The sequence below is a fragment of the Dromaius novaehollandiae genome, chromosome 2 (genome assembly GCF_036370855.1).
Source record: "Dromaius novaehollandiae isolate bDroNov1 chromosome 2, bDroNov1.hap1, whole genome shotgun sequence".
Taxonomy (NCBI): domain Eukaryota; kingdom Metazoa; phylum Chordata; class Aves; order Casuariiformes; family Dromaiidae; genus Dromaius; species Dromaius novaehollandiae.
The window spans coordinates 76,485,344-76,502,145 of NC_088099.1; the positions used below are offsets into that span (position 1 = coordinate 76,485,344).

General features: G+C 36.0%; 1 protein-coding gene across 1 annotated transcript in view; it reads right to left on the reverse strand.

Moving 5' to 3' along the window:
* Positions 1–16,802, reverse strand: part of LOC112989257 (dynein axonemal heavy chain 5-like) — a 164,038-nt gene that overhangs the window by 145,981 nt on the left and 1,255 nt on the right. The window contains exons 2-13 of the mRNA XM_064506773.1: positions 15,581–15,768; positions 13,978–14,072; positions 11,796–11,984; positions 11,626–11,700; positions 11,074–11,160; positions 8,660–8,731; positions 5,775–5,876; positions 4,695–4,881; positions 3,352–3,517; positions 3,156–3,249; positions 1,853–1,951; positions 273–454 (exon numbers count right to left, since the gene is read on the reverse strand). Of these exons, the coding sequence (XP_064362843.1) occupies positions 273–454; positions 1,853–1,951; positions 3,156–3,249; positions 3,352–3,517; positions 4,695–4,881; positions 5,775–5,876; positions 8,660–8,731; positions 11,074–11,160; positions 11,626–11,700; positions 11,796–11,984; positions 13,978–14,072; positions 15,581–15,746 (1,514 nt within the window). The 5' untranslated portion in view covers positions 15,747–15,768. The remainder of the gene's footprint in view (positions 1–272; positions 455–1,852; positions 1,952–3,155; positions 3,250–3,351; positions 3,518–4,694; positions 4,882–5,774; positions 5,877–8,659; positions 8,732–11,073; positions 11,161–11,625; positions 11,701–11,795; positions 11,985–13,977; positions 14,073–15,580; positions 15,769–16,802) is intronic.

A 16,802-nucleotide genomic window follows, 5' to 3' on the forward strand; every position in this document is an offset into this window, starting at 1 on the left:
TCAGCTCCCAGTTCCCAAGTGTGTTCTGGTCACGGGGGGGGGGAAGCATTTCAAAAACCATTTTTTCACAATACATAGTAAGTTTGGTTCTGCAGAATGCTTAATTTTACATAACATACCATGAGTATTCACAAGCTTAAAATTAAAATTGGAATTTGTATCTGATAGGATCAGGGGTTACTTAAATTTAGCTTTGTAGCTGCCTTAATGACTAACCTATGATTTCATTTCTAGTATTAACAAAAGAAGCTGAAATTGTAAAATGCCATCACCTGTCCAGGTCCCAGATTTCTGAAACACCTTCACTTAAATATGCCTTGCATGTTTTAATCAGTTGATTAGTGATTTTAAGAAGAAGAGATGTCATACACTCTGATGTGTTGTAATATGGTGATGTACAGTAAATCATACAGGCAGTGTTCATTAAACTGGGTATGTGCTCCATCATTGTTACCTACCACAGAAAACATAAGAAAGTTAGCAATTCAAATTTCCTAAAAACTAACACAATGTCAAATGTGACAGGTCTGGAAACACATTTGTCAATGGATAAACATCTTTTTAGTTGTAACACCCTGTTCTTGTAGACATCTTATTATGAATTGGATCATGCAATTTACTTGTGAGGACCTAACGAACTAGGTCCAACAGAAAAACTGGTGAATGGACAATGAATGAATGAACAGGTCTTCTTCTGGACTGGAATTTTTCAGGGGAAAAGCAGAGGCTGGGCTCCCTTTTGGCCATTGCCTCCAGTATGTATAGGTGCTATATTCTGCTTTGCAAAGGAATATGCTATCTGAAGAAAAGTCGTCATGCACTGCTAAAAAAAGGAGGTCCATTGGAGGAAGGACAAGAAGATGCAAGTTGCCCTTTTCTCATTTTGCCTAGAGCTGTATGGAAGAAAAGCCTAGAAGTGGGAGGAAAGCAACAATGATCTCTATCCTACAGAGGACATTTGGACTGTAGAGCTCTATGTCCCAAAGAAAGATGCCAGAAAAATGCATGCAAACCAGATATACTGAGAATCCAGAACAAGATACAGTGCCCGCCCTAGAACTGGGTAAAAATGTATGTTATCTAAAAGTCAAGCCCACTATAGCAGAATGGTGAATATTTGGAGAAGAAAAGCAGCAGAGAACAGCACACTCAACAGAGTTGAGCTTTGACCAAATATTCAGAAAATGGGCAAGGAGCTGGATTATGTAAAAAGCCTCTGAACCACATAAGCTTGGACAGTTTTGCCAGTCTGCCATCTTCAAAATTCATGCTCTCACTTAAAAAATGAAATCCCAAAACCCAAATGGTTATGAAAATAAATATTATAATTTGAACCAGGATAAAAGCAAAAATGTGCTACCTGCAAGGAAAACAGTTGCATCTATAAAAGAAGAGCAAGCTTCCCAAATTCAGGTTAACTAGATATGGACTCTGAAAGCTTAAAATAATTCTATGAAGCTTGCATTAAAATAATCACAGGTAACTGCTAACTGAAGCACATATATAGGAAGAGATACCACATGTAAGAGAGGACCTCACAAAGACAATTCAGCCTGTCATCTGGTTTGGCAGAGGACTGGGAAAACACCTTTTGCATATTCTTCCCATGCCCTTCAATTATCATCTGGAATGACAGCCGTCTCCTACACAAAAAATAATATCACCTCTGGCTTACACAAAATCTGCATGCTTAATCCACTAACACCATAGGAGTTAAACTATTCATTAATCATTAATCATTGGAGTCAAATACCAAAAGGAGAAGTGTCTTTCTTTTTGGTAGAAAAAGCCTTTTTTTATTTTTTCTTTTCTGAATTTCATATTAAGTAATTTTATTAAAGATATTACTTACAGGTGAAGCTTTGCCAAGTGAATCAAAGAACTTTTCCAACGTATATAAATATCTTACATTGTCTTTAGCTTCATTGGCAGCAACTGTTATATTACCATCCTGGAGGGGAAAAAAAGCATATTAAACAGGTTTCCTGCACTTTTCCAAAGTATGCTAATACAAGACTATGATTCCCTCTGGAAAACATTTTCCTCATAGAAGTTTTCTCAAATAAGCCATTTCTTCTTTACAAAAGAACTGCTTTTATGTGCAAAAATTGGTAAGATCTTCCCAGCAATCAGGAGATTTTGTTTGTGATTTAGAGCAAGTCCTCACTCAGCACGCCCCCAAATTTTCCCTTCCTGATGGAAGCACTGTAGCATGGTTTTGCTAATCTGACTTCCAACTGTAGAATAGTTCCAGTTACAATTCTTGTTACATGACTGTATACATATGACTGTTTTTCACTTACCAGTCCTGTAGAACTTCGATAAGATCCCTGAAATATATCAGGGTGTTTCCAACTCGGATGTCATTTCTTAATAAATATTCATTAGGGCAAATCAGTCCCCTAGTGATGCCTGCACATCTTTTCATCTGTAAGAAGTGAAACTATCCAGTACTTAGCAGGCAATTCCATATGAAGAAAGGAATCTAGTTCATCTTCCCTGTCTTATACTGAGTCTGTACAGACAGTATCAGCTAAACCTCATTCATGGTAAAAGTCCATAAATAGGTTAAGCACAAAGTCAAAAACTTAGTAAGATGACACTATTTTCCTAGTTTTCAAAAGGGCAGAATCTCTTTATAAGTGCTAGAGGATCTATGTTCTGGTGGTTTTGAGGGTCAGATGGCCTATATGTGGCTTACAACCTTTTTCAGCCTGCCTACAATTTTCTCTGCTGAGCTTAGATTACAGATATCTATGTCTGAAGTAGCTGTTGTACTACAAAAAGCCAGCTGTCAATAATTCCACAAGCAATATGACAAGCTTTCTGATATCTGTACAGTTGACCTGTATAGGGTACAGCTGGAGACAGGTAGAATAATGTTTTATTGATGCACTGCTTTACTTTTACACAAACATTTCACCCACTATGTTTAAGAGGCAAGTTATAGACGCAGTCTCTTCCTTGCAAGTTGTGTTTAACTTCAAATCAAGATCATTGGTGTGACATGCTTCAACAAAGGGAGAATAAATCACAGTATGTAAACAGCACACTCAAACTGATTTTAGCATTGTGTGTTCACTTCCATGTATGTGACAAATACAGTACCATATTTTATTCATTTCAAACATTTTTTAATAAAACACAGTAATTACCAGCTCTTTCCACTGTTTCAACGTCTTTGATCTTGCTGCCTGAAGAATACTTAGAACTTTCTTTACTCTTGGACTCTTGATCTCTTCTAAAAGGCTTTGAAGAAAGAAACAGATTTGAATCCCCCTTTGATATGAAAGTTTGCATTTATGAAAGAAAGCTTTCTTTAGACTGTGAGAAATAATGCAGGGATTTAACCTGTTAAATGATGCCATTCTTGACTTCCAGTGTTCCAGCTCTGCAGATGGACCAATGTCATCAGCTTCTTTTCTCATTTGTTCACTTTCCACTAAAACTTGTCCAATCTGTTTGATCCAAACCATTAACACTTCTTCAAGTTTCTCAATGACCTCTGTATTACCGCCTTCAAAATTGTAAAACAGGGCAGTCTCATAAGCACCAAGAAATAAATACAGATTTTAAACTTTAGTGTTCTAAAACACTAAAGCGAAATGTATTTGGTAAACATAGGCTGAGATCCCATGCAAGCTGAGTATATTCAAATCACTGACCTATGACAGGAAAAGATTAAGACTAACAAGATGCACACATGTACTTCTACACCTACCTACTCTGTTACTATTGTAAATAGAAAATTACAACAAACAGTTAAAAATGCAATGAGTTCATAAGGGAAAAAGTACAATGATGTGGTTTTGGGACAATAATGTTTCAGAGGTCCAACGAATTCATTAACTATGATATGTATATTTTTCTGTTTGCAGTTGGCAAGTACAGGCTTACTTCCTCACATTTCTCCCTCTCTGTCATTGCGGCCTATTTGACATTAAAAGCATCATACACAGGACAGCATTATTAGGAATCACAAAAACCCTCTAATTTTTAAATCAGTATGTCTTTTAGATTGCCCTAGTAGATCAAAGAGTCTAGTTCACTTGCTGCATTATATTTAGGAGTCCTGTGGACCTTGTACTGCCAAATGGAGTCTAAAGAACTTGTTTAGCGATATAACATTATTGCCTCATGCTAAGAGTTCTTTTCTGGAAGTTGTCCTGCCATAGGCTCATGAAGGGCTGAGAGGAACTGCAGAAGGATTGACTGGTTTGGCGTTATTTCACTCTGAAATACCCAGTGGTGATAGCAACGGGTGGAAAGCTATTGTCCAAAGAGGCATAACCAGCTAATGCCCACTCGTGCACATACCTTCTTTCAACTCACGGCCCTCAAAGCCAGACTTAAGCTTGGATAAAACTTCCCCAGTACCAGGGAAAGCAACGAGTATACCTGCTAGTAGGCGATCTCAGCCAACTAGGAGCAGCACAGACTGGTGCATACACGATGTGGTAAGGAACTACGTAAGACTTTAAGATATATGAATTAAACGATAGGCAAATCACTGATGACTATGATTACATAGTCATAAACCTAGCATTACACTCTCCTTCCAAGCATAAGAAAAAAATATATATAGCTCAAGGAAGATAAATAAATTCTTCCATGCAAATCTTTTCTAATGACACAATATCCATTTACCTATAAACAGCATCATCTATGTTTGTTTTGCTGTAGGAATTACTCACCTGCAGTTATGTAGTCAGATGGGTTCTGTAAGTTGCTGACATAAACGTCAATATCCACTTTTGTGAGCTGAATTTTATCTTCTAAATTCTGTCTTGATGATGACAAAGTACCCACAAATTTATCCACAGAATAGAGAAACTCTTGTATCTGTTTGTTCTTCAAGCCTTCTTCCACAGCTCCCCAGTGCTGATTATTTTATGATTTATGCAAAAAAAAATGTTAAAGGAAGGTCATGCCTTTTTTTTTTTTTTTTTTTTTTTTTTTTTAACATACAGAACTTATATTATTCTTTCATTAGAAAAGTACTTCTCACTCGTGGCAGGATTTATCAGTACACCCCTGCAAATATACTCTTCAGTACTATAGCGCAAATACTTGTTAGATGGAATTGATATAATTATTCTTTTAGATGAGAAGAGACAAATAAGCATGAGGCTCTCGAGAAGCAAAATTGTTTCTCTGCTCGCTTTCATTGTCCTTACACTGAATTGTTGTCCTTTCTTTTCAGTCTGACTTGCCTCCCTCTGAACAGAGGGAACAGATTTTGATCTCCCTTCCCACTCCTGCGTCAGAGAAAATGGTAGCATATGACACCACCATTCTTATCAGACACTGAGCTTCATTAAATTTCCTAACTCTGTGTGTATTTCTAGAGTCAACAGAACCAACTATGATGCTTCGCAAGTGCCATAATGGCTGTGGCACAGTGCTTGCTGCCCACACCTATTGTATGTTGTGAAGAACTGAATCATAGACTGAGCTTTTGTATAGCCAAAATGATTTGGCACTTTTTTCAATCCAGGCTTAACCTAGTTTTAGTTAAATTATTACAGTTTTGCCTTAGTATGGCTGCTATGGTATTTTCTTGCTTTGTCATGAGCACTGTGATTTGTTCAATTCCTTGAAAATCAACAATAAATACACAAATTTCAAACACTTAAATACAAATTGCATGACTCTTAAATGCCTACATTAGACTTGTATCTTTTATCCTCTGTTTTATGTTCATCTGATTCACAAAGGGGACTACAGCAGCCACTTGCCTTGTTCTTGTGAAAAAAGACTACTTAATTGATTACCTGCTGGGATTTAAGTGCTGGTATCATGACTTGAGACAAGAAAAATTCCAGGCCCTGAAGGATATTTCCACCAGTACAGTCAAATATGCCAAAATTCACTTCCTGGGGGAAGAAACAAACATTAGCAGAGTGCATGTAAACTTTTGCAATGTTATTACTTTTGAGGGAAATTCAGATACATGGAGACAAGAATACATAGTCCATAACTACCTATGTTCCTTGGGAAGAAACATCTTACCGGTTATTTCCCCCATCTATTGAATTTGAATATAGACTAATGTTGGACTGAAAATTGTGAGGTAAGATTTGCCTTTCTGTTTGAGCCACCAGAAGAGTCTGTCCCATATTGTAGCATTATTCCAACAACCAATTAATATTAACTGCTTCACTTCAATACATTAATCTTAAAACGATTACATGTTTACACTTGTTTTACTGAAACAGTTTCCATCTATCATAAGTGTCTAAAAAAATGACATGTCTCATTCAATAGCACAGTTCCCTCCAGTGCACTGCTAATGTGAAGCAACAAGCAGTGAATTGTACAAGGTGGTGTTTGGGAGAGATGGTACTGGTAGGTGGAATTTTACTGCAGAATTGTAAGCATAAATAAGAAAAAGAGATTGAGGGACTGAATCCTTTCCCACTGCTATTCAATTATGAATAGGTTGGCTGTTCTGTTACTGGCATTTTGTATATGAATGTATAGGTCCAGAATACAGGACATGTGCTTTCTATGACCCATGCTGGCTAGCCAGTAAGGCTCTGGGTGTAACAAGCAAAGGGGGATCTCATTCAGAACTTGTGAACTACATAAATATACGCTCATTTTTCCTTCAACATAATGAGACCTGATCTGGAAGAAAATGTGCTGGGTTCTGTCCTTGGAAGTTTCCACTCCAAACTTTTTCCTGTGCGAAGACAGCAGTTTCACAGTATTTTAGGAATGGCAACTACATATGGATTTTTGTAGACACTGAAATTCTTGGCTATCTTGATTATTAATTTCACTAATTATTCACGAATTAATTCTAGTTAGTTTCCCACTTGGATGCGGAAAGTGTTTAAGCAAATTGTTATACATGGGTGTAATGCTCTTTACTAACAATACTAGAGTATTATAATCCCACTAGAGTACAAGAGGATAGAAAGCCCTTTCTTGAAAGACAGAAGAATTACAGATGACAATCAAGGCACAATCTTAATCTGTACTGCCTGAAGTTTGAGAACCTTTTCATGAAAGAGCAAGACGCCCTGGACTGACAGTCCAGAGATATACAGTCCATATTAAACAATGCTTGAAGAAATGCTTCCGAGCAAGGACAAGTTGCTTTGCACGTCTGAACACATTCCCCAGGGAGGCAACTCCCACATGGTTGTTACAAGGAACTCCCCCTCCCCCCAAAATGACCTCCTTCTGCAAAAAGGTAGGCAAGCAAAATATGACAGCGAAAGGACAAAAAGGGAAAGACAAAAGGAAGTGACCTCTATTTTGTCTCTTCAGATGCTTATTAACAATGTCAATCACTCCCATATGACAAAGATGTTTGCACTTATTTAAGGACTAAGTCTTTTTCAAGACTTCTCTCTGTTCATGAGAATCTCTAGGACAAGGTCAATATGCCAGTTGTTCCATTTTTTTCTACCAGGAACTGAAGATTCAGCTAATTCTCTTGAGAAATAGGGGACAAATCCATATACTTTCGGGGGTTATAAGCAACAGATAAGCATCTGTTCTCAGAGTATCTTTCCAAATGCTCCAACACAGCTGTTCAGGACTAAACAAAATACACCAAACCAGTCTGACTCAGAGCTCCAAGCCTCATCAGTGTCAAGACTGGCTGATTGTGAACAGTAGGGCCTGTTTTATCTTCTACAGCATCTATAAATATTGCCCCACAAAACGAATGAAGTTTGATGTCATTTCCATGACAGTCCTACCAAACGAAGGGCTAAGAAGGAGGGAAGGAGAACCACAGAGAGAAGGCACGAAGGCAGTTAACTGGAAGCATCGAACAAACACTTGGACAGATACCCAATTGAAGCTGTGCAGCAGGACTGACAGGAAGTAAGAAGAGGAAGCCTACAAATCACTTTTGCACTCCTGGACCAGGTAACGATAAAAATGTTGTTATAAAGAAAATGCCTGATAGAAACTGAAGCAGTAACTTCGACAGTCGTAGGTGGAATACAGAGATAACTTCAGCTTTGGCCTTTTTAAATAAAACACATTAACCTTTAGTGATGAATATGGAGAAAGTATGTATAGCATAAAAAGTACATCAATATTTTGGAGAATATGATTTCAGGCTCATTATATTTTTTCTTTGATGTCTATTCTTAGATGTTAAGATTTGGACGCTCTTTGTGAAAAACTATTGCAAGTATTCCCAAAAATGTATCTCTGAAAGACAAAAAAGGCTGTTATGGTACTTTTTCTTATACACAACTAAGGTTATTAGGGGTGAGAAAAACCTTACTTCAGTTTCAAGGATGATCTTTATTTAAAAATGTTTAATGGGTATAGTTATATAAATGTTATATTTCCATAATTTGGGTTCATTTATTACAAGAAAATCTCCTGGTTTAGGTCTTTATTCCCTATTTCCATTAAAATTTACATTTTTTCCTATGGAATTAGTAATAGATTTTATTAGTTTAAATTTTGTTTTAGTAATATTGCAGATAACTACTTTCATAATTATTAGAACACAACTTTACGATAAATATTTATCCAGATGAAAAAAAACTTTCATTAAACACACAGCTAGACATTTTAATGAAAACATTCCCCACGTTTTCTGACTCCAGTGGAATTAGTTGTGTGAACAATGGTCGAAGCAAATAGTAAGTACACTGTAAACACTACATGATTTTTGCCTTACCTGGGAGACATTTGATGTAGTTATCATTTTATCTGATGCCCTTAGGAAGAATGCACAAGTTCCTGTCAAGTTCTGTAAAAAGGACAAAATACTTACAGTTAAAAAGAATACACATTTACAGCAAAAGCAATTTATGTAGCAATTTGCTAAAGTGCTGAAGTAGTAATTGAAAAAAATAATTATTCAGAAAGTAGCAAGCTGTTTGTATGATATTCAAATATTTGTCTCTCTAAAATCAAACATCCATGTCCAGCTGACACGAGAACAGCAGAAATGCCTTTCTGGGACAGACCAATGGTCTATCCAGCCCAGTACCCCAACTCTAACTGAAAAAGAAGTTGCAATTTAGGGAGAGCTTGTGACCTTGGCTACTTTCTATGCTCCATTCCTCTGGTATTCCTCCACCACCTGTAATAGTTGTATGAGAGCTGTTAGATGATACATCCCTGTCTAGCCATTTTAGTAGCTATCTACAGACCTGTCATCCATGAACTTGTCTAATCCCTTTCTGAATCTGTTGACATTAATTCACTAAAGAAAAATGAAGAATTATTCAGCTTTCAAGCATTTAAACCACTCTTTTCATATATATTCAAACCAAAAGGATCATCTTAGAATGATTTCTTCCTTTTATTTTTAAAAAAGGAACTGAAAGATAACTCAAAACTTCTAATCCAAATGCTTCAAGTGCTTAACATGTATTTTCATCTTTTTGATGAAGTGAAGCAATGAAAAACTTTAAAAACCAGCACTGCAAACAATACTTATTTTTAAGCTATTAAATCTATTTATAACTCAAATTTATTTGAAAACTAAATCCAATTGACCCAATTTACAAATTGTACAAAGGAACAAATAGTACAGTTTACAGTGCTGCATACAACTCAATTGTATAATTTAATCTGTATTTTGTGTTCTTTATTATGCTTTTTATTTAATTGATTCATATGATAGCATTGTGCTAGATACTGTGGGCACATGCAGGTAGAACAGTATAAAGTCTCATTTTCCAATAGAAAATATTTGATTCTCTAAAAAAAGTACCAATTTTGAAAAAACATTCTTTCTTTTTAGTCAGAAGGCTCAAATAGAAATTTGATGCTACTGAAATTTAAAATCTAATTTTCTTCAAGCTAGTTAGAAATCAAAAAGAAATAAGTAGTTTTTCCATTTTCAGCTTTTTGCTTTTCATTTTTCTTGCTTTTTACTCTCATTGTCACAATCAGACTGAAAATTTTTAGGCTGTTAGGATTGCAGACTGAAATAGTCCCCACTGTTGAAAGTATGCTTTACAAATGGAAAATTTCATCTATATTTTACAACTACTGAATTTTTCCACTCATGCTAAGTAACGGCAATACTGAACAGTAATGTTATCACACTCTCCAGTTCTTCAGACAATTCCCTTCTGTCTTGACAAATAACATAATATGACTTGTATCATTTTACCAAGTACTGTCTGACCTGCTGCAATTCATTGCAAATAAAGTAAGTGTGAGAAGCTGTTAACTCTTTTAAAAGCTCCAACACAGAATGCTGTAGCGTATCTCCTCAGTAATGGCATTATTAAAGGTGCATCAAGCCTGTTTTTGGTTTTGTACTCGTTTCCCATTTAAAAAAAAAAAAAAAAAAAAAAGTTCAAGGTCTGGGATTTCTTGCTTACTATACTCTACAGTATGCTCCCAGAAACGATTGCTTAAAACACTAGGATGAGCCTGGCTGATGGTCTCACTCTAGCATCATACTCTTCTAGCAAATAGAAACTTTTATTCTGAGTGAAAGCTCGTCTGTGCAAGAGACAGCTTTCTTAGGAGAAGGAAGTCTGAGACAGTGGAGCAAACCTAACTCTTCTCTGAAAACAAGAAAGAGTTCTTCAGCCATGTCTTTTCTCGAATATAAAAATGTGTTAATATAAGCATATTTAAAAAAAGACACCTTTGTGCCTTATTCAAAAGAAATACTATATGGTATGCACAATTGCCCCCAAAAAGAGATGTTAAGAAAAAAAAGGAATCAGAAATCTTCATGACTGCTCTGAATACACCGATGAATAATACAATAAGAAGGCTGGTTTAAGAACTAGAATAGAATAGAGGAATTATTAAAAGTATTTTTGGAGTAATGTGCACTGTGAAAAGAAATACTGAACAGCTCCACTTTTAAACTAGAAATGCACAAGCGCTGGAAAACATTTAACCATTTAATGCTAACAAAACCATTGGGACATGCAACATTTACTGGCAAATGCCACCCTCAGTGCGAGAAACGTTGGGAAAGCTTGCATTGTGAGAACATGGACTACATACTTAAATATACATCCAAGAACTATAAAAAGCTACTTTAACATTGCAAAACTGTTAGGGTTTTTCGATATTTTAATTTACAAGTGTCATCTAATGAATTTTCCATCATACCTCAGTAGAACCCATGGTAACAAATAACTTCTTCTGAGGGAAACTGCTGGTTGACCCATCTGACCTCAGTGAAGTATTCGACTTTTGCTAGCAATTAAAGTTATGAATAAGAGGTTAATAAAATTGCATAGATACCTCACCCTATGTGAATTCAAATCAGCTAGTAATCTCCACGTAGGAATTGTGAGTTTAGCTTTATCTGCAGAACAAACTTTGTACGACTCCCACAGTGCCCCATAAACAGTTTCATAGCTCTGTTCTTTCAGAAGAACAATGAAGGAAAAAATTTCAGAAAACTCTAAGAAAATGAAATCTGAAATGTTTCCTAGAGCAACTTCCTCCATGGAAACAAACTCGTAACAGATTTGTGAACTGGACTCACAGGAAATCTGCAATGTAGATCCTGCCAACAAGGCAAAGAAACTTAGTTTTATACCTATATCTTTAATCATAGCAAAAAAACTCAATTTAGATTCTCTGAATTTTGCAGCAGTCATCTAATTAAAAAAGATACGCAACTTTGTTTATGCAGAAGTAATAACAAAAACATACCTGCAATACATCTTGGTAAAAGAATAGCAACTTTTTAAGTCCACTAGCGGCAAAGAATTTTTCTATAAGTTGAAACTAAAAACAAAATTACAATGGTAGTTAATTGTAAAGTAGCTTCAAAAGACTGGGAATTTTGGAAAGATATTTAATAAATGGCAATTATAGATTACCTTGTCATCAGAAACAACAGCCTCCTCCACTTGCTGCTCATTTAAGCCTATGCCATCTGCTAATCTTGATATCAAATACTTGTGTCTTTCATCTAACTGAGTTCTTCTCTCCTCTTTGGTGACTTTGGCTTTCTTGGCTAGTTCTTTCCTAGTTTCACTGGAAAGCACGACACTTTTCTTGCTGGTTGTCTAGAAAATAAAAGTTTGTTAAAGAGAGACTTTTTTGCCATAGCTATTTTATATTACATGTAAGGATTGTATTTTATGTTGCTGATCTTTAATCTGGTTTCATAAGTTACTTAAATGGGGAACAAAAAATTACATCTAAGCAATGCAGAGGAAATCATCATTGATAACTAATGAGTAAGGCCAAAATTACTTCTCAGTATAAAGCCACTACAACAGTAACTTCAGATCAGGGCCTCCGAAACAGATGTGGATCCAGGCCTAAGTTCACAATACAAATTTACCTCTATAATGGCTCTAATTAAATCTCAGCTTTAGGAATCCAGCATCCAAATTTCTAAATGTCTATATTCCAAGTTTTGGACCAGGTCTATCTCTATATTTTCATCATTTTAACACATCAATACAAGTTATTATCTCAATAGAAATAAATAAAACAAATCCACTATAAAAGTCACAATCACCACTGGAACAAATGTGCAAACGATGTTTAATATGCAGGTCATATGAAGATGATAGCGCAGTGGTAAAGAAGGAAATTCAAGCAGATTTTTTTTTTTAAAGTCTTTGTAACATCATAAACAACAACGAATACAGATATGGTGAATAACTTTTTTGAGGAAAAAAAAAAATCTTCAGAAGCTGTATGGAAAAGTAAAAATTTGAGTCAGAGTGGCATTTCTTCAGTTCAAGTCATCTTGCCTATAAGCTCATATAACACAAAGCCTCCATAGAGCTATCCTTACCACCACCCTGAGCATTCCCCTCTGCATACACCTCCAACTGACATGAGTATCTGGGATAAGTCTGGGTGTCTCTGTAACTCACAATTTTTATTGGAGAAAACCAATAATAAATTACATCATTTTCCCAGTACTCTAAATTAAGAATTATAATTGATCATGATTTACCCCTGGATTAAGAAACAAAAAGGTTGCCAACATCCACCTTTACCTCCTACCCTGAGGTCTTACTACAGGCTCTGAATGGATGTTCTGTAACACTCCTGTCTCTGCCTAGACCAAGATACCTCTTTGAGAATGCCTGAATAACTGTAGTTATTGGTCAGTATCATTCTCACATTTCTAAAAGCCACATGTTTTTTGATTCATTATGCTTCATTATTCTCTCACGCAGGTCCCAATCAGCTCTGGCTTCCATGCTAACAGCTGAGTCTCTTGTTTTGCGTATGCCTTCCCTCACGCAGTGTTTAGTTTCTCTATCCTTCAGTCCAGATGTCATTCAACAAAAGCCAAAAACCTCCCACATTAAGGAATACATTATTATTACAGAAAACATGTACTTATAAAATATATATGCTTACAGCTGTTAGGTCTCTAAAAGATATTACAGAAATACAGCTTTTACTGTCTCTTTAATGGCAATTTTTTTCTTCTATATGTCTTAATAAGGATGCTAGATGTCAAATCTTGCCTCTCATTTCTTCTGTACTGTCTCACTATAGCACTGACACTCACTGTCACAGTACTAGATGACCAAACATAATTTAATATAACCTAAAAAAAAAAAAAGTACAATATAATAGTGATAGTGTTGCAGAAAAGCTTTTATTGTTTTAAATACACTTTACTGTATTCACGACCTATGCATATTAGACCTCAGATATCATCTCACTACTGAGTCACATATGGAATTTAAAAATTGTATTTTACAGGAAAATTGTGGTATCGACATGGTATAAAATAAACTAACATCTGTGCACAGATCATGAATAGATTCAGAAAGAGCATGCATTTTCACCATCTAAATTATTTAGTGAAAGCACAAAAAGTAAAGGGCCTAACATTGTATGCACTTTCGAGTGGTTCATTGCTCTTGTTCCTTGTAATTAACACAGATTAAACGAACTCAGCACCCTCCAGTATTGAGCCAAACTCTGCCAGCCAAAGACGACTTCATGAATAATCTGTAAAGAAGAAAATTTAACAGACCAAGGCAGCTGAGTAACCACCTATTTTAGAATGAAAACACTTGCCGGAAGAGCAGCAGTCAGAGAAGATCCTGTGACAGCAGATCCTAGCTCGGTGCTCCTTGTTTTCAAGACGCCTCTACGTCTATGGTGCTTACTTTCTGCGTCGAGGACAAAGAAGTGAACAGTTATAATTATTATTATTCAGGTATATGTGCAATATTTACAAGACCTGCAATGATGATGGAAAAGTTACCATATTCTGTCTTAACCTCTGCTGGCTAACCTTTTCTCAGTCTAGGGAAAGTGAGACATGAAAGGACAACTAGAAAAACTATGCCTCAGTAGAAACCCTTAGAAGCCTTTCAGGGAAAAAGATGTCTCATGATGGTTTTTACCTCAATTTTAATTTGCAAGGAATCCTCACTGATATTAGCTGAGGTAAGAAAAAGCAATTTAAAGGACCAGCTTGATGAAATCAGTTCTGGAAAAATCACAGACACTGAAATATTTCCACTTTGCATTCTGGCTATTGTCTCTCAGTTATTCCTCAGCTGTTACACTTCATTCTTCAGATATTCCATGTACTCAAGTTGTTAAAAAGTGTCTGCAAGTAGCAAGTTTGCCAGAGTTGCATAAGATTGATAACCAGAATTTATACAGACTGCTAATATTTGCCATGAAAACAGTACACATACCATTAGTGTGTGTAACTATCTATTGTTGATCATTTAAATCTCCTTAAGGGCTTTTGAAGCCCTTTGAGTTATTTAATCAACAATTTATTGCATGCCTTTATTTCTTCTAGAAATTATGATTTGTATATTTTAAAGTGGTTTCAGTAACATATAAACCTATTAATGTTGTCCTGATACAAATACGAGCACTATTCTCCAGCCTGCCACCTTATTTTTTGTCCAGCTTTCTCTTTTAATTTACTTGTAATTACCAAATCATTCCTAAATATTTATCTGTCCTTAACATAAACATTGTATTTGTTGTCTTTAAAAATATTTTATTGAAAGGCACCAACAATCTTTAGTTGCTACAGCTTGGTCTTTTCCAAGAAAAGCAAGCAATTTATTTCTCAGATGATATTTAGGTCCCACCCCTGTAAGCAAATAATATCCTCAGTTGAGCATGCAGTAGTATTAATTAGTGGCTCACTAATTCTGGAATTATTGCTTAATCTATTCTAATATATAAATAATGAGGCCATGACTAAAATTCATATTCTAATAATATTTATCTCCTTATAAATTCTCTTGTAGATAGTGTCAGTTCTGAAACAAAGTCTCCCCTGAGTATATCATTCAAACCACTATCATTGTTAATATATCCCAAAAAAGAGATGCCATACTAAATACCACAGAACTAGTTTTCTTTGAATGCTAATCCACTAACATTGTTCTAGCTTTTATGACAAATGCAACAAACTCAGGAATAAGCTAATTTTTTGCTAAGGAAGTCTCCATTATTCTTTTCTTAGAGTACTATTGAATGTAATTCCAGAAAAATGGCTCTATGCAAGATATATATGCCTAGCATACATGGGCATCTGTTAAGAATTCAAACATTCTACTTAGTAATTCATTTCTCATTTTGTCCCTGAAAAAGTTATTTCCCTATAAAGCCAACAGGAAGTGTTTGCTATTATTTTCTCCCTTACCTTTTTTTATAGCAATGAGAGGTGGACAGAGGTCAATGTCAGGTTTGGAAGAAAGTTGTGTTTCTTTCAGATCTTGTTCTGATTCCTGCTGTGCAGAGTGATAGGGAGAAGATCTAGGCTTAACTCTTCCCCCTAGTTCAGTCTTACCTCCCACTGGCTTCTCCATCTCCAGCACCACACGAAATAACCTAAATTAACAGTACAGAAAACAACTGGACAATGTAACTCTGCAAAGGCCAATCCCACCTTCAGTATTTTTATGCTCACTGTAGCACCCAATATGATAGACTAGCAAGGAAGAAAATACTTTTGGTAATTTAAAAGAAGAAGTAGCTGGCAATCTACAAAATAATAACGCCCCCTCCAAGGCTGCCCATTAACAAACCTTTATTTTTAATTCCACAACTATCATTTTTCTGGAGGTGGGAACTCACCCTTTGAGGGAGAGGCTGAAGTTCTTCTTATGAGTGCTGCAGGTCCCAGGCAAAGTTTTGGGCACAGAGTGCTAGGTGAGGCACTTGCCTACCCCTAGATGAGATGTCTTCCTGGGCACGTGACCTGCTCAGCTGCTATGGCAACCCCTACACAAACCCAGTTAACAACCCAGCACCCAGAGGCCCTTCATTTGTCCCCATCTCTCACCATACCAACCAATGAAGTTCTGATTTCATAACTGCTCTTAAGTTTGGGGGAGGGGGTTGTTTTGTTTTTTTAAAACAACATACTTTTGTCTTAGCAGGCATTAAATCTCTAAGCAAATAGCTTCCATGAGCCTCTTAAATGCACTGTTGCTAGGAAGCATGTACACAGTAGAACTGTACAAAAAGCCACAGGAGGGCACAGTTAGCTGCATCCCAGCAATGAAGTAGCTCTTCCTAAACACAGCCCTCCTTGGCAAAATAACAACCATCTGGGCTCTGGGTAAAACATGAAAACACATAGCTAAGAAAAATGATTGAGAGATGACTTTCTCTTTTTCTCTGTTGGGCAAAGCCATTTAGAGATAAGCCTGAAAGATATTGTGTGGTTCACAGTTCTTAGGTAGCTGTTACACTTTTACTTAGTGTGCCTTTTTTCAAAATAATACCAAAGATCAAGCCTTCACTGCAGTATATTACCATTTTAACCCAAAGGTTAAATACTTCACAGAGCTTCTACATTCTTTTTTTTTACTGACTCCCAAAACCTTGATTCAAGGCCCCAAAATATTAACAGCAACCTC